Below are 22,392 nucleotides of genomic sequence, written 5' to 3' on the forward strand. Positions count from 1 at the left end.
GGGATGAAAGGCTTCCTGAGTCTGCCGCCCCTTGAATGCCTCGCAGTCTGCTCTGATGCAGCCCCCATCGGTTAGCCTCCTGGGTGGGCTGACAATACCTCATCTTCATAAAGCCCATTCAACAGTCCCAGAAATATTGACTTCCTGTTGTGTGGCCTAATGGAGAAAGTGTTGGAGTTAAAACAGAGAGGCCTGCGTTCAAATCTTTGGTTGTCCATGAAGCTCGCTGGTTTCATGGCTTTGGGACAGTCACTTTCTTTCAGCCTAATCAAGATTTTATGCAGACAAAATGAGGGAGCCAGATATGTCACTCTTTGTTCTTTGGACGAAGAGCGCATTTCAAATTTGTGAAACGCATATGTCATTTATAATGCAAATCGGAAATTTTTCCTGTGCCTGATATTTTTCCTTGTGGCATTCCACCAAAATGATATCACTCCAAGGTAAAGAGCCTGCGGTTTGCAGTCCTTGGGCCAGATCTAGACTTCTGGGCAGTGTCATCTGGTTCCCCTGTTATCTTCTTAGGCAAAGAGGGGATGAACAGTATCAATGGCAAGAGGATTTGACAATAGGGCTTTTGGGAATGGGAGTCTTGACCCAATTCCCTCCTAACTGTGGCCCTCTCTACCACAACAGCTTATAGCATGTGGGTCTCTAAAGGCCATATTTGGTTGCTCAGATAATATGAAAGCAGAGGCCAATATGGAAAAGGTTGACTCTTAACTTAATGCACAGTTTATGTGAGTTTAAATTATTTCTTTGCAGGTTCTACAGAATAGAATAGAGCTTTATTACGGTCATAAGACCAGCCACTCAGGTTCTATAGTAGATTTTAAAGCAAGCTGTAGATATTTGTGGCCCTGGTCTTATAGTTTGTTTTCCTCTTTTTGTGACCACTAATCTAACAAAACAATATTAAAAATAACACTCCATAGATGCTTTCCAGTAGTTTATCAAAGTTGTCTGATCCTCTTCAACTCCCTGTATGTTAACAGATTTGTCAATCTCCTCCCCTTTTAAGGCCAGCCGCATGGGTGTGGAAGCCGTCCTTGCCCTTCTGGAGGCTACACCCGAAACTCCTGCTTGTGTCGTGTCCCTGTCCGGAAACCAAGCTGTACGCCTGCCATTGATGGAGTGTGTGTTGATGGTGAGTTGCTGAAAGGAAGCCACCACCTTACAGCCTGATCCTTATTAAGAGACGCTGCAGTGGAATGTGTGTTCCGCCAGTGCGCACTGTTGCAAAAGCGCTTTGTGACAGCTCAGGGAGCCAATATGGCAGCGGGAAAGCCACAGCCTTCCCAAATGCCCCAGCAGCTGTTGGGATGCCTTCTGGACCAATTCTGCACAAGGGCAGAGGAAGGGTGGGGGAGGACGGGATGAATGGGCCAGGGGAAGAGTGGATTGGGCACAGGGAAAGGATAGCATTGGCAGCACCAGCTCGCACTGTACCCAAACGTTCTTCCCAGGCCTGATCCACCTGCACGGCTCAGCATGGACTTTCACCAGCTATACCACTGGTGCATGTCTGAGTTGACCCATTGCGGCTACTGGGGCTTACCCCAGGGTAAGATCCCTGAGGAGGTCTCCAGCAGTCCCAAGGAGATTTCTAGCAGCCAAAAATCCACAGCAGATTGCAACAGAGCCTGTAGTGGCACCACTGCATCACCGTGTGGGAATTTAGTTACAATTGGGCTGTTAGTTCATTAACACCATTTTATCAGTAGCAATGAATAGCCTATTGTTACTTAGAGCACATGAAAAGATGTGAGCAGAATACTTAATCCGTTTCAGGCGCAATGTCCACTACTTATGCTTTCAGGGGTGATAATGGGATTTAACGAATACCAGGCGCACCTTGTCAGCAAAAACAGCTGCTGCTTATCATCAGATGGCTCAAAACGTAGTATAATCTGCTAATGTAGATGGTGGTTCTCTTGCTAGCTTAAGTCACGTTTCTTGTTACTTGTTTGGTGAATGCACAACGTCAATTAGACCTAGTCCCTCGTTGTAAACACACCCATTAGGTACATGTGTGAATTATTCTGGCTGCTTGAAACGTCCACAGTAATGTTAAATTGGAACGTCCTGAACATAGGCTTAACATGCATGCTTTGACCCCTGCCCTAACCAAAAGTTCTCTCTTTCCCTGCTTATTTTAAAATGTCCTTTATATTTTTCCCAAGTGTTGAACTGAGGCAGTTTGCAAAAATTCTACAACATGCACTGAACAGTGAATTTATAACCTATAAATTTAAAATCTTAAGTCATCAAAGCACAACCAACCAAACAAACAATATTGGTTGTGTCCCAACATAGGACTAGACAGCTGAAATCCCATTGGAATAATTTGGATTTAAGTGGTTTAACCATACGAACAGGGTTATTGCCTCTATTTTGTCAGTAATTCTGAAATAACAACATTGGAACCAACTCTGGTAGAAGGTATGAGGATAATGATTTTTTTTTTCCCCACCCTTCCATTCAATAGACCCAAGATGTACAGAAAGCCATGGATGAAAGAAGATTCCGTGATGCTGTTGAACTCCGTGGAAGGTGCTATACCGTTCTTAATTCCTGAGCTAGCGGAGACTGTACTATGTGGCTGTTCAGTGAACGCTCCCTAGGGTTATTTTTCATCACCACCATTTAAAAAAATAGGTTTCTTTCACATCTGTGCAGGGAAATGCTTTTGCATTTTGTTTTCTACTGCAAGGTTGTGAGAGTTTGTTACTAGGCTCAATCTACACTAGAAAGTGCTAGCAGTAGAATTTCTGCTGACATGAAAATTAGATTTTTGGCATTGCCAGAAATCTGGGCTTCATAGTTCATGGAGCACATATACTCAAATGATGCAGGATGCTAATGTTAATTGTGGGAGTGCACAGTTGAAGAATCAATGTGCAGTGACGCAGCTAGAGGGTGCGAAGCACTGTGTTTTGCAGGGAGCCTCACTGTGGTGTGCAAGCGGCCCCTCCCCTTCAGAGCCATTCCAGGTTGGGGGGGCAAAACAGGGGCAAATGGAGCTTTTCCCCCCTTTCTTTTATTTAATCACTGGAATCTATGATTTTATTCTACAGGAGTTTTGAGAACAACTTGAATACCTACAAGCTCTTGTCTACCAAACTGCAGGCTGAGGATCTTCCCAAGGTACCTCTTGTACAATTGTCAGATTGACTGGTTTATTCCTTGGGCCCAGAGCAGCTGTAGTTTGCATTGTTGCTTGCACTGGTAAAGCAAAATACTCAGAAGTTTGGAAAAAAAACTGTTTCCTTGGAAACGTGTCACTGTGTTTGCTATTCCTGACCATGGGTCTGCGTAGCAACTGAAGCATGGGAAGCAATGATGTGCTTTTTGGTAACACACTAGATTGGTGTTTTGCAAAATGTGCTCCTAGGAACCCTGAGGCTCCCTGAAACCTCTTCAGGGATCTACAAGCACACTGTAAGTGGCCTCCATCTGTTTCCTGCCTGATCTGTTCACATATCCCTCCCACTTCCCCTGTTTGTGGCTCTCCTTCCTCATTCCCCTCCTGTTCTGGCTCTTTGCTGGAATTTGGTGTTGGGCTTGGTGCTGCACCATTCTCAACATGTGCTCGCAGTCTAGGGCTCCCCAGGGCACCACATATCGGTGGGCCTCCCTGAGACTCCTTTTAGGAGTGTAAAGGGCTCTGGAGACTGAAAAGTTTGAGAACTGCAGCACTGATTGTCAAATCTATTGCCATGTCTTCATTATCAATCAAAGACACTTTCCTAAAGGCAGCGAGGCAGGAGGTCTGGTCTAGAGGGTTGAGCCTCCATCTGCCTGAAGATAACATCCAAAGGTCGCCAGTTTGAGGCCACCGGCACCATGAATGGCGAGACCTTGAAGCAGCTGACAAGCTGAGCCGAGTCATTCCACCTGCTCTTTGGAAGGAGCTGCTTGTCAGCCTGTGTGGGAGGAGGCCAGAAAGTGATAACAGACCGCAAAAGTCCCAACTGAAATGTTGTGTGATTCTTGAAAGATAGAACCTTTCTTTAATTGTAAAAATCCCTACGGGGATTTAAACAGCCTGCCTATGTAAACCGCCTTGAGTTAAAGTCTGAGGAGAAATCTGACGACCAAGAAAGGCGGTATATAAATACCATTATTATTATTATTATTATTATTATTATTATTATTATTATTATTATTATTATTATTATTATTATTAAGACCTTAGGTTGCAATCCTATACAGACCTACACAAGAGTCAGTCCCACTGAATTGAGTAGGACTTACTTCTGAGTGGACATGTGTAGGATTGCACTGTTAGTCTCTGATTGAAACAACAACCAATGATACGTTAAACTGTGATAATCTCAGAGCCTGCCTTCTTGGGTAAGATGCCACAGTCATGCATTATTGGAGCAGCATGGGACCAACCGATGCTGAAGCAGCTCCCGTGTTGCTTCAGTGGCAAATGCAGTGGCCCATATTTGCAAGTTGTGGACAGTAGGCAATTGGAATGCAGTTTCACAGAGAAAGCTACATGTGGCAGGTGATTTTACACTGCCTGGACCTGTAAAGTGATCTTATTAGGGCAGTTCCTGTTGACAGAAACATATACATTTGGTATTTGAACACAGATCAGTGTAGCACCTTCTTGATGGCAATAGACAGGGAAATTAAACATCTCCAGTATGAAAACCAACCTGTCAACGTGCAAATTGTTTTTGCAGCGCAGAATCCTTATGGAACAGATTATTCTTGGCTAGAGAGAGTATAGCGTTCAGGTAGTTGTGCTTGTGTTGTTTGATCTTTGTCATGCAGCAACTCCAAGGCATTCCTTTGAAGCCCTATGCACACATCAGAGCTGCTAAACAGGCGATAATGAAATGTTATCTCCCACTCTCGAAGAGCATGCAGAAACTTTGAAATTGGAGACAATGAAGTTGCTAGCTTGATGACTATTTTATAAGGCTGCAGAGAATTACTGTCCAGTGCCAAATTGATTGGGCCCTGCTACGCTTCCCAAAACTTTTCCTTTCAGGTGTTAGAAATAATTGCTTGTTGCCATGAGTCAACACAGTGTGGCTTGTGACATAACGCACACTGATCGCAGTGGCCTAAGAAACAATATTACCAAAATATCACTTTGCATGTAAGTGATTTCTTCAATACAACTCCTGTTAAGAATATAAGAATCAGGCCAAAGGCCCATCCAGTCCAGCCTCTTGTATCTCACAGTGGCCCACCAGATGCCTCAGGAAGCACTTAAGACAATAAGAGACCTGCATCCTGGTGCCCTCCCTTGCATCTGGCATTCTGAGATAGCCTACATCTAAAATTAAGACATTGCACATACCCATCATGACTTGTAACCTGGGATGGACTTTTCCTCTAGAAATCTGTCCAGTTCCCTTTTAAAGGCATCTAGGCCAGGTGCCATCATCACATCTTGTTGTAAGGAATTCCACAATTACACGCTGGGTCAAGAAATATTTTCTTTTGTCAGTTCTAACTCTCTCGACACTCAATTTTAGTGAATGTAACCCGTGCTATTTGGGTAAGAGGCACTTTTTCAAGTGGGTGCTCCTTTTTTTAGCAGGGGGAGAGTAACTGGCCCACCTCACCCCAGCACTGTCTGTTCTAGTGGCTGTCTGCTGGTATTCCTTGGCATCTTTTTAGATTGTGAGCCCTTTTGGGACAGGGAGCCATTTAGTTATTTGATTTTTTTCTGCAAACCGCTTTGTGAACTTTTAGTTGAAAAGCGGTATATAAATACTGTTAATAATAATAATAATAATAATAATAATAATAATAATAATAATAATAATAATACACTGGTTCTGTTGTTATACAGGAGAGTAAAGAACATCCCTGTATCTACTATATCCATCCCATGCATAATTTTATATGTCTCAATCATCTCCTCCCTCTGGTTCCTTTTATCTAGACCAAGGGTGTATAGAATTACTTTCAACCTGTGAGTTTTTTTTAATATTATATACCTAAGGACATTTTCTTTTCTTCTCTTGCAGACAAACTTCAATGTTGCTATTTTAAATGTAGGTGCCCCAGCAGCTGGGATGAATGCAGCTGTTCGATCAGCTGTCAGAATTGGCATAACCGAAGGACACAAAATGTTTGCTGTCACAGATGGTTTTGAAGGCTTTTCTCGAGGGCAGGTTGGTATGCTCTGTATCAGTGTTTTCCAAACTGCGGGTTGGGACCCACCAAATGAATCACAAGCTGATTTTTGGTGCGTCATGAAAACTTTTTGAAACATTAAAAAAAAAAAACCCACTTTGCAAGCACTTTGCCTGGTTTGCAGAGGAGAAAAGTGTAAGCTGGAATGCTAACCTGTGGTATGAAATAATCTTCTTACTCCCAATTTTAAATGTCGCATCTTCCAATTTTCTCTAGTAATTGGTGTATAATAGATCACACGTGAACCCAGTTTCAGCCTTTTTTCTGACCTGGAAGTCCCTAACTGCACATTTTACTCTCCTGTTCAGCCTTCTGGTTACTCTGGAATGACTGTAAAGGTTGGGAGAACAGTCCTTAAACTCAATTTTTAGGGAGACTCTAGCAAATAACGACACACTCGTACCATACGTAAGGTCTCTAGCAGCCTCAGCAGCACAGGGCCCTGATTAATTAATAATTTATTACTAGAAACAAATAAAATATTTATTTCTAGGTCTCTGTTTTTTATCTAGTGCAGGGGTGCTCACACTTTTTTGGCTCGAGAGCTACTTTGAAACCCAGCAAGGCCCAGAGATCTACCAGGGGGGAAGGAAGCGTCTGACAGTCACCCCCTTTAATGTATGGAGCCCCTGCTGGAGTCTAGTCAGTTTCGTCAGTTTTGTTGCTGCATGCCTGAAGAGCAGCTAAAGTGTCAGTTTCAGTGTCAGTTTAGTGTCAGCTAAATATGTCAGTTTCGTCTAGTCACTAGACGAAACTGACATATTAACAGTTTGGAGAGACAGGGCTCCGCGATCTACTCATTTTGCCTCGCAATCTACCGGTAGATCGCGATCCACCTATTGAGCACCCCTGATCTAGTGGGTTGCGATTGTCATTTTAAAAAGTGGGTCCTGGTACTAAAAGGTTTGGGAGGCACTGCTCTATATATTTTTAGCATAATACTCTGCATATTTACGTTTTGCTGCTTTCTGGTTCCAATACTAGCCCTGTGCCCAGTAAAGCGGCTTACAAAATTCCAGAATTTGAAATAAAAGTTCATACAGTGATGGGATTAAAACAGATCAGACTTATTGCTACCACTAAAATGTCATTTAAAGTAAATTAAAAAGGAAACATGAGGAGTTCCTCCTTGGTGTGTGTGTGTGGGGGGGGGGGGGAAGACACTTGTATAATTTAGAGGCAAACCAAAAGAGTTTTGCCAAAGTTAGTCACACTGGAGGAGTTACACACATCCTTGATAATGTAATATTTCACATAAACTTAATCCATCAGCAGACTTACAGCCCAATCTTATGCATGTCTGCTCAGAAGTTAGTCTCATTGCGTTCAATGGGGCTAACTCCCAGGGAAGCGTGCATAGGATTGCAGCCTTACTGTGCTGTACAGATATGTGTTGCACCTGCTTACCTGGGGGTCCTATCAGTGGAGGCCAACCTGCCCAGTGTCAGAGGCAGCAAAAAACAAAACCATGCAGGTCTGCAACTATTTTGCAAAGCAGATCTGATAAACAAGAGTTTGGGTTCAAAAACTCTAGAACCATGGCTATCTTTTCTTGATTGCAACGGATATTCCTGTAGTAGTTCTAAAGATAAGCCTATTACTCAAGGGAGAGGCAGTGATTAACCATATTTACAGAAAAGCTTCTATTTCCGGAGTGCATTGTGAGAAATCTTTCATATCAGATTCCGTGTATTTGTTCTGAAGGCAACTTTGGGTGATCTTGGAGGGGGGGGGAGGCTGTGCTTTTGGCAGCTTGCCAGTCCTAAAATAGCTATGGTAGCCTGACAAATAACTGTATGACAAAAGGCAATTATAGCACAAAATCTGTTGTTGTAGTTGACTCCCATTTTTCCACTGAGGAGGTGTTCATGACATACTGTATTATATTGTGCCAAATCCCAAGACTTTTGATGTGGGATGCTTCTGAGTCCATGGAAGCATTTTTCATTTAGAAGAATTCAAGCTTCGTCCTCCCCCTTTCAACAATTTGCTTCAATTGGTCAAGGAGACTCTCTCCTTATCACATTGTGACACTTGTCAGTATTTCAGGTTTCCATTACAAACCCATTGAAGAGTTAAGACCAAACCGTTTCCAGTGGTGGGAGGAGGGGAGAACCAATGACTGAAAAGGCTGAAACTATTCTGGGAAACAGAAATGTACATTTAGGTAATAAGGATGCATCTAGGCTGATTTTTTAAATTAAATTTTGCATAACCTGTTATATAAAACCATCTGGAGAGGTGGCACAGTCTCTTAGCACGTTCTGTGATCTTTTACTGCATTCTGCTTCTGGGGTATTTTTTTTTTTACCCCCAAACTGTCGTAGCCAGAGGTTAAAAACAGTTATCTTTTGTTTTTGTGAAACTGAGTCAAACCACAGGTTTACCTCCAAAACCACTTAAGTAAAAAAATAAAAAAGGAAAGGACGTTTTGTTAGAAATTCCCTCCCAGATGACCAGCTTGAAAGGGGGAGAACCCAAGCAGCCCTAAAATGTATATAAGGACAAGCTCTTCCACATTAAGTGTAGGGAATCAGAGCTGAATCACAGAGCTAAATCGCTGAGGCCCAAATCCTGACCAACTTTCCAGCACTGGCATAGCTGTGCCAATAGGGCACGTGCTGCATCTTGCAGTTGGGGGACAGTCACAGAGGTCTCCTCAAGGTAAGGGAATGTTTGTTCCCTTACCTCGGAGCTGCACTGCCCTTACCCCAGTGGTGGACAGCCTTGCTGAACTGTTTTCAGTCCTTTGTTCTGCCCCTTCCCCCAGTGCTGGGAAATGGATTGGCCTTGTCTCCTCCATGGTATTGGAATGGAATCCTGCACTTCTGAGGTATTCCAATGAGATAAGGAGGAGGGGAGTGACTCCTACCGAGGATTAGCAAAGAATCCTCTGTAAATACTGCCATTTCGTTTGAGGAGCTTCATTTTCTCTACTGCAATTCTGTCTTAAGTTCTAGCAGGGCACCAGGTTACCCCTGTGTCCACTGGTCTCTGGGGTTGAGAATCCAGAAGGAAATTTCCTAACTTCTCCTTTCTGAGAGTAAGGCCCTGGCAAACTAGGGAGTGGTGACAGTGGAAGAGCTACCAGACAGGTTGGAATCCAGTGTCTTGGAGCGTCAGGTCAATAATAATAATAATAATAATAATAAAACTTTATTTTTATCCCGCCCTTCTCCCTAACGGGACCCAAGACCACCATGAAAACTTATTCCTCATTAAGAGATGTGAGGTTAGCTGCAAGCATCGGTACACAAGATTTATACTGAGCAGGTTGATTTCCGCACCCCTCCCCCCAATTTTCAATATTGTTTTGTTAGGTTTTTACCTTTTTCTTCAGATAAATTTTCACAACTATGCCCATGGACTGTAGGCATGCGGAAGCTACACCTGTGGACTCCATAATTCTTGAATCAATGTAGTTACTCTATTTCATTGAGTCCTATTGAGTCCCTTCGGGGAGAAAGGCGGGGTAAAAATAAAGTTGTTGTTATTATTATTATTATTATTCATGATTCCATCTTGAGATTTCTTCCCCTTCCCTATACTTTGTCAAATCTATCAGGGAGTTGTGGAATTTCAAAGTTCTATTAAGAAGAACTCTGAACCCACAATTCTGAAGGGAGCACAAAAACGTACACAGATTTGAACTGAGACTATGAGGGACAAAGCTGTCTTGAAACTAAATGTAGCAAGAGCACTGGTCCAGTGCTGCCTAAGGTTTGGTGAGGCCATTTTTTGGTATGTGCTTCAGAAAAGTGCAACACTTTCTGTTCCAGACAATGACAGAGGAATGAGAAAATTGTTTAATGCCCTTCCTTTTGGTTTTATATTATAGATTAAAGAAATCGGCTGGGGAGATGTTGGAGGTTGGACTGGCCAAGGAGGGTCAATTCTTGGTACAAAACGGTATAGTAAAAATATTAAACTGTATATTGTGTCTTTCAGCAAAAGGAAGGAATAGTAGTTGAAACAGTATATTTGTCAATACTTTAGTGCAGCGGTGTCCAAACCCTGCCCCGGGGGCCACTTGCGGCCCTCGGGGACCTCCAATCCGGCCCTCGGGGAGCCCCCAGTCTCCAGTGAGCCTCTGGCCTTCCGGAGACTTGCTGGAGCCCACGCTGTCCCTATGCTACTGTTCAACCTCTTGCTTGAGCTGTGGGATGAGGGCTCCCTCCACTGCTTGCTGTTTCACGTCTGTGATGCAGTAGCAGCAGTGAAGAAAAGGCTGGCCTTGCTTTTTGCAAGGCGTTTATAGACCTTCATTCATTCATATAAGTTCCATATCTAATATGTTAATTTATGTAAATATATGTATTCAAATTTTAAATGTAAATTAAATTTTTTTTCTGGGCCGCGACACAGTGTCAGAGAGATGATGTGGCCCTCCCACCGGAAAGTTTGGGCACCCCTGCTTTAGTGTGTAGATATACATGTAGACTTGACACAATAGCAGAGCATGGGGAATGTATTGTAGTGGATACTGCTTAAACCTGTCTTTAATAAAGTAGTCAAAGTAGTTTCTTTTTCTTTCTGAAATATTTTAGAACACTTCCTGCAAAGTATTTGGAAAAAATTGCTGAACAGATGCGTGCGCACAGCATCAGTGCCCTCCTGGTTATTGGTGGATTTGAGGTATATCCCTTTGATTTGTTCCCTTGTAAATTCTGTTTGGTAGAATTGTAAGCAAGCTCAGAGAGCTAAAATATTTCGTACTGTCATGAATGAATTCTAAGGTTGAGATATTAAAGCTCAACACTCAGTCCTTCAGACTCCACAGTGTCCAGCTGAAACCAGTGGCAATTTGCTGCTGAACCAATTATAAGGTGTGTAACTGGAATAGCTTAGCTTGAAGGCAGTTCCAGTTCCCAAGTGGTCACTGTTTGGTACCAACACTTATAACAGGTAGCACGCAAGGGGGTGAATTGAAACTAGTCAGTTCTGCTCCAAGTGCCAGCAAATGGAAAAGAAATCCTTCCTACAGCTTATAGTTAGCCGGAGGTATGTACTCCCATTATAATTTAAAGGTTACATTAGTAGGGCTACTGTTAATACTTTGTTTCTGCCCTTAGAAACCAGCACTGGCGTAGAGGTGAGCCCCCTTATTCATGGGGATGCATTTAAGGGCCCCCCTGAAGATTTGGAAGCCATGGATATAGGGAGAACCCTGTCCCCGAACCCCCTCGTGCCCCCTCATGCACCCATTAATGTAGTTTAGACCTTTACTGGGGCAAAAATGATCTTCCTTATACAGGTCACTATAAGCATTCAAGCTTATAGTGACATTAAGGCAGGCTGTCTGTAGCTGGAATGCTTGAAAAAACTAGATTGACACTAACAGGAAGCAAGAAGTTAACTGCTTCCTGTTAGTATCTAATATTCTCAAGCATTCAGGCTTCAGGCAGCCTGCCTTGTTGATGTAAGCTTGAATGCTTATAGTGACCTGTATAAGGAAGATAATTTTCATCCCTGTAAGGTGTGTGATGGGTGGGTGAACGGGTGTGTGAAAGGACATGCAGCCCCCTCCCCCAGATATATGGATAATTGAATCCGCGGATACTGGGTTCGTGAATATGGGGGCCTTCCTGTGTTTTCTTTGTTTTAATTAAATTTAATTAAGAATCTCATAAGAATTCCTGCATAATGCCACGTGCTTCTGTTCAGTAATCTAATTACATATTTAATGTTTAGCTTTGTTCATTATGGGTTCCATATATCTGTTCTTTAATCAGGCCAACCATTGTTGAAAAACTGATATAACCCATTTATGAATGGAAAAAGATAGAAATGTGGGATTTTAAAGGGATTCTTTTAAGGGATTATACTATTAAACAGATTTCAAGGAATACTTAGAAATGCTGACAATAACTGTTGATGTTTAATGTGTTTTACTTGTCTCTCTATATAGTTACATTTTGTGTGAGGTTTTCCCTGGTGCCCCTCTGGCTGGAGACAGATAGTAGTTTTAAGAGATCTGGAAATGAGAGCAACTTTGCTTTGCATGAATTGCGCATACCTTGTTATTGTGATATTGTCAACACTGGTCCAAGAGCTTCTTGAATCATGCAAAAAGCCTGTTTACCAGATAGAAAGATAGATGGATGGGTACATTATGAGCAGTGATCCTGCTTTCAAAACGTTTCAGAACTATCATCTGTCTCCAGCTCTGTGCATTTATGTGTGATAGCCAAATACCCATCCATGTGGCTGTAATTTAAGCCTTGTCCTCTTTTTTTCCCCCCTCTAATTCTGCGCACCTTGCTACGTGCCCACCAGGCGTATCTGGGACTTTTGGAACTCTCTGCTGCCCGAGAGAAATATGATGAGTTTTGTATTCCTATGGCTATGGTTCCCGCAACCGTATCCAACAATGTACCGGGTTCTGATTTCAGCATTGGTGCAGACACTGCTCTGAACACTATAACTGATGTAAGTTTCTCCACTCCTGTGTGCATGCTTGCTAACAGCTGCCCTTGTTGCTATTGAACACAGCTGGAACTGGAGACTTTCTTGGACCAGAACAACAGGAAACAAGATTGTAAAAGTTGCTAGACGTAAAAGTATATGCACTTTTGTATGTGCGCCCAAAATATTCAAGCAGCCGATAGATTGAATTTTAGGAAATTTCACAACTATACTTTTATTTCCTTCCTTCATATAAGAAGTTAGTAACCATCCTTTCCACCAATTTTGATCTTCAAAGCAGCTTACAAACACTATTAAAACAATATAAACTTGTGTGTAAGAAGAGATCAAATCAAACAATCTAAAAACAGAGAAATCAGCAAGAAACTAGTAGCAAAAGCACTTTATTAAAAGCTCAAAAGGACAAACAGCTTGTCTCATAAGAAATAATTACAGGGTTAAGCAAAGGGTTTCAGGCCCAAATCCTAACGCACTTTTCAGCACTGGCATAGCTGTGCCAATGGGACATGTGCTGGAGCTTGCAGTTGGGGGGCACTCATGGAGGCCTCCTCAAAGTAAGGGAAAGTTTATTTCCTTAACTAGGAGCTGCATTGCCCTTATGTTGGTGCTGGACTTCATTTACATTCGGCTTCATATATAAGCATAAAGTGAAGAGCCATGTGCCTTGAAATCATGACCACTGTGCTTAGGTTACAGCACCGGTTTTGCTACATTCTCAAAGATAAGGGGGGGGGGAATCCTCGCATGTTTAAATGTGTTGCTGCTAAATATTCACTTGGTGAATGTTCTAATCTTTTGCAAAGCAGAGTTGTAAACTATAAATTAGGGCAGTGATTTTCATCCTTTTTCAGCTCATGGCACACTGATAAGGCACTAAAGTTTTCAGGGCATGCCATCAGTTTTTTGACAATTGACAAGACGCACCATGCTGATGGTAGGGGGCTCGCATCCCCCAATGGCCCTATTAATAAATGGCCTTCCATCCTGTGGCACATTCACGGCACAGTGCTTGAAAATAGTTGAATTAGGGTATGGAGGGGAAGGAGTATGTTTGTTTTTTAAATTACAAAAATTGGCCTGGGTGTTCTCAAGCCATCCAGCATGGATCTTAGCCTGAGGTTTTTCTTTGAAAGCAAATGTAATGACATGAGCATTTTTAAAGCATGTGTCACTTTTGTAGCATCAGGTTTTATAGACCACAGTCTACTTTATTAAATGCAAAAAGAGACAACAGTTAGGAAAGCTCAAAAGGGCTTCTGTTTTTCTTGGCAGGATACTGAAAAACCTAACAATAGTTGAGCAATATTTTTCTTTCCATACCATAAAGTTTGGTACATGGTGCTTGTTTCCAGTTCTGGTACATGAAGTTTTCCACCATAGTTTATGTAGGCAAACTAGAGGGAGTGATACTTGCATGCATGTCTCTTGCTTTTCTTGCTCTATTTTATAACTGTTCTTGTCTCATTTAACTGACGTCCTTGGAACCTGTAGACTTCTCCACCTAGATAAATCCTTTTTCTTTCCTTTTCCTTTTGCATTAGAGTTAGATTTACGGAACCGCAAAGCCTGGCTAGACTATAGGTAGATGATAATAGCTAGATCTTTTTAAATAGCTTCACCATCTCAAAATCACCATCCTTTAATACTTAAGGGAGCATCGTAACTGGTTTGTTCTATTTATTTGCTTCAGTTCGTTTTCAAATGATGTTCTCACTAATGATGGAGACGTTTTCCTGAAAGACAGTCTCGCTCATCTCTTTCATCGTGCACAACTGTATGTAACCATCGGGGAGCGTAGGGTGCATTGAAAAGTGCATGGTCTCTTCTCAACAGGCTTGACTTGCGCTATGGGTGAACTGACTATAGGCCTGATCCAGAACCCTGCATGCTGGCTAACCAGCAAGCCCTTGCAATCCCTTACTGCGGACCCAGCAATGGAGTTAACCCTGCACAAGCACGCACTGGGCCAGCTCTGGTGCTGGGCCTGTGTTCTGCAGCCCAGCAGTCGCCCAGACCAGCTGGCGGTGGAGAGTGTATGTGGGGAGGCCGGGCAAGGCAAGTGGAGGGTGGTGAGGAGGCATGGCAGGGGGAGGGAGTGTGGCGGAAGGAGGGCAGCACCAGTGGAGCTTGGCTCCGTGGTCCAGCTCTGTGGTCAGACCACGTGGTCTGACATGGGACTCTCCAATTCCGGGGGAAGGGGACGAAAGTGCCTTTACTGTACCTTGGAATCCTCTACAACATCCAGGCATTTCATGGCAGATTTGCTGGGACTTCTCACCAGGAAAAAACTGGTGTAAAAAGGCTTCCATGAAGACATCTGAAAACCATGGACTGATATTTTTTCTAGACGGATATTGGAGTTGCAAGAGGATACTTAAATGTATTCAAAATGTTTTTTAAAAATCCCATTTTAGTACATGCTTGTTTATGCAGAATTATGTAATATGTTAACTTCTGTGCAGGACCAGGCTGTAGGTGTTTCAATGCCTAGTTTGTGGGGCCCTGGGGGATGGGTGTCATCCAACTGTTTTTTAAAAAAAACATTTATTAGAGGAAATTGGCATTTGCGGGCAAATTCCATGTGTGCTCCCATGCGTACCTATCTGTGTGTTGCCTGCCATAGGCTGAGCAAGGGGCTGTTTAGGATGAGTCTTTGGCCTCAACGTGGAGTCTTGTAGCACAATCCTTTGTATATTTTCTCAGCAGTTAGACCCCACCGAGTTTAGCGAAACTTACTCCTAGGTCATTGTGTATAGGGTTGCTACCTTAGTTGACCAGGCTTGAACTCTGCAAGTTCTCATCAGAGCCTTTCTCAATTGGGCCAAATGTCCATTTAGTTTAGCATCCTGTTTCCCTGCTGGGCCAACCAGATGCCTCCAGGATGCCCGCATATCTGAGACATGAAGGCAGTAACTCACCTTCCTGTCGTTCCTTTCCTCAACGGCATACAGAGGTTTGATTTAGCCACTGTAGCTAGGAAGCTTTGATGGACCTCTTCTCAATGACTTCATCTAATACCCTTTTAAAGTTGGCATCTTCTTCTAGCTGCCAGCCTTAGAAAATTCCAGACAGATGTCGAATCCATCTCTTTTCATCAAGCACTCAGAATGTAGATTAGCTTTAAATTCAGAAGGAGTTTGTTTCCAGTGTGACCCCTTACTGCCTTCCACCTTATTCTATCCCCTTACTCTATCAAGTTGCTTCTGTCATTTCTTTGCCGGTTTCACCCCACCGCTAACTCCTGTTAATTTTCTTCTGCACCAGTGCAAATTCAGTGACCTGTCCTGGGTTTAAATGAGAAAAGCCATTCTTAAAACCGCCACCTTTGGGGGTGTTGGCACTGCAGGAAAGCCAAAGCTCCCACTGCAGCACACGCGGGGGTGCCAGTGGAATGCCTCACCATTGCGCCAAGCAAAACAACACCCACCCTGTTGCTTATCATGCCTTGTCCCACTGCTTCAGGCCTATGAGAGCTGCTTGCAGTTAGCTGAAACCCGGTCGCGCTTTGAAGAGTTTTGCATACCTATCTGTGTGTTGCCTGCCACTATTAGCAACAATGTGCCTGGCACTGACCTCAGTCTCGGTGCTGACACTGCCCTGAATGCCATTGTCGAGGTAAGACGGTTATCCCTTTCGCCATACCAATGTCTAGGCTGGGAGGTGCACATGCCAAGAGAAGATGTGTTTTCAGCAGAAATGAGCGGATTCTTTTTGTTCTGCTCTGAACCAGTCCCGGCCCATCCATGCAGCCTCCTGATGCAGGCTGTGGTTGGCAACCTTCAGTCTTGAAAGACTATGGTATTCCCAGGCGGTCTCCCATCCAAGTACTTACCAGGCTTGACCCTGCTTAGCTTCTGAGATCAGGCACGTGCAGGGTAACAGTTGCTGCATCACTTCCTAGCATATGCATATCATAGGCTGTGTCGGCAGCAGATTTCAGTTCCCCGTTTTTGTGCTTCCCTCCAACCTGCCACCAGTTCAAGCCACATCGATCTACTATATGCTCCCTCCTGCCTCACCATGCTCCTCGCCCACTGTGGTGAAATCCAGATGTGTGAGACTTCCGGGTTTCACTACAGCATGTAAAGAACGTAGTAAGGGTTTTGTTTCAGGGGATTCTTCAAGCTCAGAGATGGTGGATCCGAGGCAGCTTCAGGTGGCCTTCTGAGTTGCCCCACTCTGCTTTGTGCTATTATAATATCCCTTGTGTTCTTCTTGACTAGTTTTTTTTTTTAAAGACAAATTCCAGATTTTGGAATGGAAGAACGGATTCTGCACATGCTGCTTAAATCAGAGAACAAAACACCATTTCTGGTTTTTCAAATATTAAACATTTTAATTTTGGCTTTTTAAATCTTCATTTCGCAATAGGATAAATGTACAACATGGCAAAAACATTGTTTTAAAATTAAGGGTGCCTATTGTTTTTAGTTTGTTTTTGATGTGTATCATTGGAACAATGACACTTTGATTCCTGCTTTGATAAATACATGCAGTACACTGGGACCGCAGCATCTGTATAGATTTTATAAGCATCCCTCGTTTTTAGGGGCCTTTTGCTTCATGTCATGAAGATCCTGGAATTGAATCAGAATGGTCTTTTGAAGAGTCTGAAAGTCTCTTAGGGCCCAGTCCTATCCAACCTTCCAGCACTGATGCAGCCATGCCAATAGGGTTTGCAGTGCATCCTGCAGTGCAGGGGCATTAACTGAGGCCTCCTTAAGGTAAGGGAACATTTGTTCCTTTACCTTGGGTCTGCATTATGGCTGCTTCAATACTGGAAAGTTGGATAGGACTGGGCCTATCCTATAGGTTTGAGAGATTCAGACTAACCTCTCAAACCTATTCAGAATCCTCTTGTATCGGATCTCCCCAAGAGATTTGTCCATAAAACCCAGGTACTGCTGTGCTGTATTCAGAGGGATAGAATAAGCAAAAAGCCAAAATTAGTTTTTAAAAAATCCTTTACGGTTCCTATTATCCAGTTACTGAAAGGGAATTACAGGATCAAGATAAGGATGTTGGAAAAAATGTGTTCCCTTAAGGCCCAGGATTGCTAAGTCATGATTCTTTTTTGTGGTAGTACAAACGTATAGACAGGCATAACTAACTGCTCTTCTCAGTACTTATTTGTTGACAGAGGTGGTGGGCTTGGTTGTCAGTGAAACTGTCATTAACCAAATTTTCCCTTGTTTCCTCCTCCTGGGGGCCATCATTCTAGTGACTGGGGCTGGGTGAGTCATCCAAAACTGTTCTGGTGGGGCAAACAACTGGCATTCAACTGTAGAACACACTTCCTTCAAAAAATTATCCACATTTAGCCCTGGGCATTGTGGATTTTCTTGTTTGGGTTGACTTCTTGAAAGCTGGGGTTAAGCCAGCACTGAAATAATGTTAGCTGATATTTATATCTTACTGGATCTCCTGTTGGTTATGTGTTGTGTGATCCACCAAAGCCTTATTATTAGATAGCAAACATTTTCTAGCTGTCTTAAAATCTCAACCCAGAGATTTGAGAATCAAGAGCACTGTTGTATTTCTGTTCCAGCAAGATGCCAGATTGGCAAGCTATTTTAATGCTAAGGTTCACATACATCCTTAATATTATGACTAAGGTGTGGAACATCTACAACAATATTTTTTTTTAATCATGGATTTTAGCTTTTATGGTATGGTAGAGGTGTCACTGTGAAAAACAAAGAAGACATAAACCAGATGATGGCAAACCATTGGCATGTCAACGTTTTGATCACATGATTTGTAAGTGACTAATGAACCATTCTTTGCTAGACCTGCGACCGAATCAAGCTGTCAGCAAGTGGCACAAAGCGCCGTGTGTTCATCATTGAGACCATGGGTGGCTACTGTGGGTACTTGGCCAATATGGGTGGCCTCGCTGCAGGGGCTGATGCTGCATACATCTTCGAAGAGAAGTTCGACATTCGGGAGCTCCAGGTATCCAAAACCTACATCTGTTTCATGTCTATTAGTATATAAATTCAGTGTCTGTGGACTGGTTTGTGCTGCCTCTGTGGAGTGTATCTGAATAGGAAATTTCTTCTTTGTGATCTCTATGGAGTTATACATAGTGGAGTTCTGCTCATGCATGTATGAACTAGCCCAGAGTGTGAGATAATATACAGAGTCTTGCGTTGCTCTGTTATTTTCAGTAGAAACCTATTATCCTACTACCAACAGTATTCTGTAATGGTAGACTGTTAAGATGTACTTCGATAGATTTATTTATTTACTACATTTATATCCTGCTTCTCTCCCCAAGGGGCACCCAAAGTGACTTATATTATAAGACCACATTTAAAACCATAGGTTATATAGAAACATTACAATAACTTAAAACTTTAAAACAACCTTGTTCTGGAATCCTATGAAACTGAATATGAACAGCAAATAAGCCAACAGTTTGGCCACAGAGGGAAGGCCCATGACTGATGTTTGCAGTGGTATCTGACCCAGTAAATGCTTATTCTTCACAGGCCAATGTGGAACATCTGACCGAGAAGATGAAAACTGGCATTCAGCGTGGCTTGGTGCTGAGGTACGGCGACCATTCATTGAGCTGCACCCACTAGAAAAATCAATCCTATGGCGTTGGTACTTTGGGGGAAGAAATGGCAAATAATTTTTCAGGAGACAGGGGGATAATCTTTCTAGGGATAATCATTGCCTTTCTGCAATGAAGAAGTGCAGATTCAATCCCTGGCATTTCCAGTTAAGAATCTCTGATAACAGGGCTGGCAGGAAGACCTGCAGAATGAGTTAAACAGGACTAAACAACCACTTGAATCGACCAAACATGGCTGCGTGTTTATTTTTTACATTTTTATAGTGCACTTTTTCCAAGGACCTCAGGGTGGGGTAAAAAGTTCCTTCCTTCCTTTTGTCCTCACAACAGCCCTGTGAGGTTGGTGAGGCTGAGAGAGAGTGATTGGCCCAAGGTCTCCCAGGAAGCTTTGAACCTGGATCTTCCACATAAGTCTAATGCCCAAACTACTACACCATTTTGCCATATATGAGCATACATTCTTATGCCCCCTTCTGGTTTCCCACATACCTGCTTAAGTTTTGAAAAAGATAAATAAGGTAGAGAGATCAGGATTTGTAGAGAATTTCCTTCAGCAGTATTTGTGCTTTTTTATGAAGAACATTACTCAACCAAAAGCATGTAGAACTGGACTGTTTCCACTGCGTGTTTTTCTAATCATGCTTGCTCTTGTGCTATACAGGAATGAATACAGCAGTGAAAATTACACCACTGACTTCATTTACCAGCTGTATTCTGAGGAAGGGAAAGGAGTCTTTGACTGCAGGAAGAATGTGCTGGGTCACATGCAGCAGGTAGGGGCCACAATTTTTCTTTGTGGGAGATGGAGGCTTCAAATCCTTTTTTCCAAGCCCCCAGTGTTAACATACATGTGACCGTTTGATTCTCTATTGAGGTCTTTTGCAAGACTGGGAACTTCACACAACAAAGGCTACACTTTCCAGTGCTCGGTTTCTGCCTCCGGCACCTGGAGCTACACCTCTAATTCTAACTGCCTGTGGGTTGCTGCTCTTTTGGTCAGCACCAGTCGGCAGCAGGGACTAACTCAAGCCCGCCATTCACTTCCAGTGTTCCAGAGCTAGATGAATAGTAAATCTCAGGCATAGTTTATAACTCAAAATATCTTTAGCTCCAAAAATACAACTTCCACTTACTGTTGAGTTAAACTTTGAATTTCACAGGGTGGCGCCCCTTCTCCATTCGATAGGAACTTTGGGACAAAAATTTCAGCAAAAGCTGTGCTGTGGCTCTCCAAAAAGCTGAAAGAATGCTATCGAAGAGGTAAGAAAGTGTTATGGCCTTTAGGTGACCTTGTTTAGTTCAGATTGCAGGCTGGCGAGCTTGTGAAGTACTGCACTGACATATAGGCAAATTGAATTTATAAAGTACTACAGTATGTATGGCATTCCTGTAGTAGGGTCAACCTGGATAGAACAGTTGAAACCCCAAACAGCGTTTGCTGTATGACAAACATTATACTCATTTTCTGAATGCAGTCTGGATGGCTGAGCTCAACATAATCGCAAGCAGTGGTTGCCCTGTGTATTTTTCTTCCAGCTTGCTGGTGCTTTTGAACCCTGCTACCTGTCAATTTTGCATGCCACCTTCTTCAACCAACAGACACAAAATGTTTTCCCCATGGTGTGTTATGCATGTCTAGAAAAGCCATTAGCCATTGTTTCAATATCAGAACTAGTTACCAAATCTTCATTCACAGGGGCACTACTAGAATGTGTTTGATTAAAGGGAGAAACTTCAGGCTGTGATGAGATTTGGGAGAACTAGGTACTGTTTGGAGCTAATCATGGAGACCATATTATGCCAATGTAAAACAAACTTCATTGGCTGCCAATTCACTGTGGTAGCATATGACCCTTGAGACACTAAATGGTCTGGATGCGAGATGGTTCTCCCACAGAATTTTTGAATAAGGCTCTATTATGGGTGCCTTGCTAGCTAGAAGCATGTTGGGCACCTCCTAAGACCAGGGCCTCTTTGGCAATGGCTCTTAGCTTATGAAATACACTTTTCTTGCTTATGCAGGCTTGATTCATGGGTATTCTTTGAAAGTCAGATTGAGGCCATCTTGCTTCAGTGGCCCTCTGGAGAGTATTTTCAATTCTGCTTGCTGCATGTTTTTGCTTGGCTATCTTTTTGAAAAAATTTCTACTGTTTTGTGGTTGAATTGTGTTTAATCTCTCTTTATGCCTTCTGGGTCCATTTTTAGGCAAAAAAAGATATTAAACCTTAAATGGATAAGCTGCAGTTGCCCAGTTAATCATTCAGGCCACAATCATAGCTCCTTTACTACTGTTCCATTAAGGGCACAATCCTAACCCCTTATGTCAGTGCTGGAAAGCACTGGCATAGTGGTGCCAATGGGGACATGCGCTGCATCCTGCAGTTGGGTGTCACTCACGGAGGCCTCCTCAAAGTAAGGGAATGTTTGTTCCCTTACCTCAGAGCTGTATTGCCCTTATGTCAGTGCTGAAAAGCACTGACATATAAGGGGTTAGGATTGAGCCCTAAATCAATTAAACTTCCCTTAAGTGGGCTTAGGAGCAAAGCAAGTTTGCTTATTTACACTATGAAAACTAATTAAGTGTGCTGATTGAGCATACGTATCTTGAATCAACTTGTTTACTTAAGACTAGAGCACTTGCATGTTAGAATTGTAGAACAAGTAGGCCATGCTCAAGTAGTTTCAGCAGAGGCAAGTAAAAAGCCCCTTAGGCTGTAATCCTTTATACACTTATCTAGAAGTCAATTCCATGGGGCTTAACTTCTGAGCAGACATACATAAGATTGCACTGCCAGTTACTTAAGGAATCTCTTGCCTTCTTTGAGTTTGTTCACCAGTTACACAGGCCTGCCTAACAGAGGACCAGAAAAACTTTTTTTTTCTTCCAAAATGGATGGTGGTCTTATATCAATTTGGGGTACTGATTCCAAAAATGGCATCTGTTTTGCTCTCTCGCCATGGCTTAGGCTTCCTCATGAGGAAGCTGCTTAAACCATTCACTAAAGAGGCTATGCCATATCCCTGAAACTAGATGCAAGAGAGCAAAACTAATGCCATTTTTGGAATCAGCACCCAAAATATACCCAGGAGTAGCTCTGTCTTTTAAGACATCTATTGTATTGGCAACCTTCAGTCTCGAAAGACTATGGTATTGCGCTCTGAAAGGTGGTTCTGGCACAGCGTCTAGTGTGGCTGAAAAGGCCAATCCGGGAGT

At 42.8% G+C, this 22,392-nt stretch overlaps 1 protein-coding gene across 5 annotated transcripts in view; it reads left to right on the plus strand.

Moving 5' to 3' along the window:
• The window catches only part of PFKP (phosphofructokinase, platelet), a 58,552-nt gene that overhangs the window by 34,309 nt on the left and 1,851 nt on the right, over positions 1 to 22,392 (plus strand). For 2 of the 5 annotated variants that reach the window (XM_066628456.1, XM_066628459.1), the window contains 11 exons: positions 1,022 to 1,147; positions 2,489 to 2,553; positions 3,078 to 3,147; positions 6,000 to 6,146; positions 10,007 to 10,077; positions 10,716 to 10,803; positions 12,445 to 12,597; positions 18,385 to 18,549; positions 19,089 to 19,150; positions 19,839 to 19,950; positions 20,338 to 20,437. In XM_066628456.1, the coding sequence (XP_066484553.1) occupies positions 1,022 to 1,147; positions 2,489 to 2,553; positions 3,078 to 3,147; positions 6,000 to 6,146; positions 10,007 to 10,077; positions 10,716 to 10,803; positions 12,445 to 12,597; positions 18,385 to 18,549; positions 19,089 to 19,150; positions 19,839 to 19,950; positions 20,338 to 20,437 (1,159 nt within the window). Of the gene's footprint in view, positions 1 to 1,021; positions 1,148 to 2,488; positions 2,554 to 3,077; positions 3,148 to 5,999; positions 6,147 to 10,006; positions 10,078 to 10,715; positions 10,804 to 12,444; positions 12,598 to 16,056; positions 16,210 to 18,384; positions 18,550 to 19,088; positions 19,151 to 19,838; positions 19,951 to 20,337; positions 20,438 to 22,392 lie in introns of all 5 variants that reach the window. The other 3 variants (XM_066628460.1, XM_066628457.1, XM_066628458.1) reach the window with 3 other exon arrangements.

This window comes from Tiliqua scincoides, chromosome 5, assembly GCF_035046505.1.
Source record: "Tiliqua scincoides isolate rTilSci1 chromosome 5, rTilSci1.hap2, whole genome shotgun sequence".
In the NCBI taxonomy this organism is placed as follows: Eukaryota; Metazoa; Chordata; class Lepidosauria; order Squamata; family Scincidae; genus Tiliqua; species Tiliqua scincoides.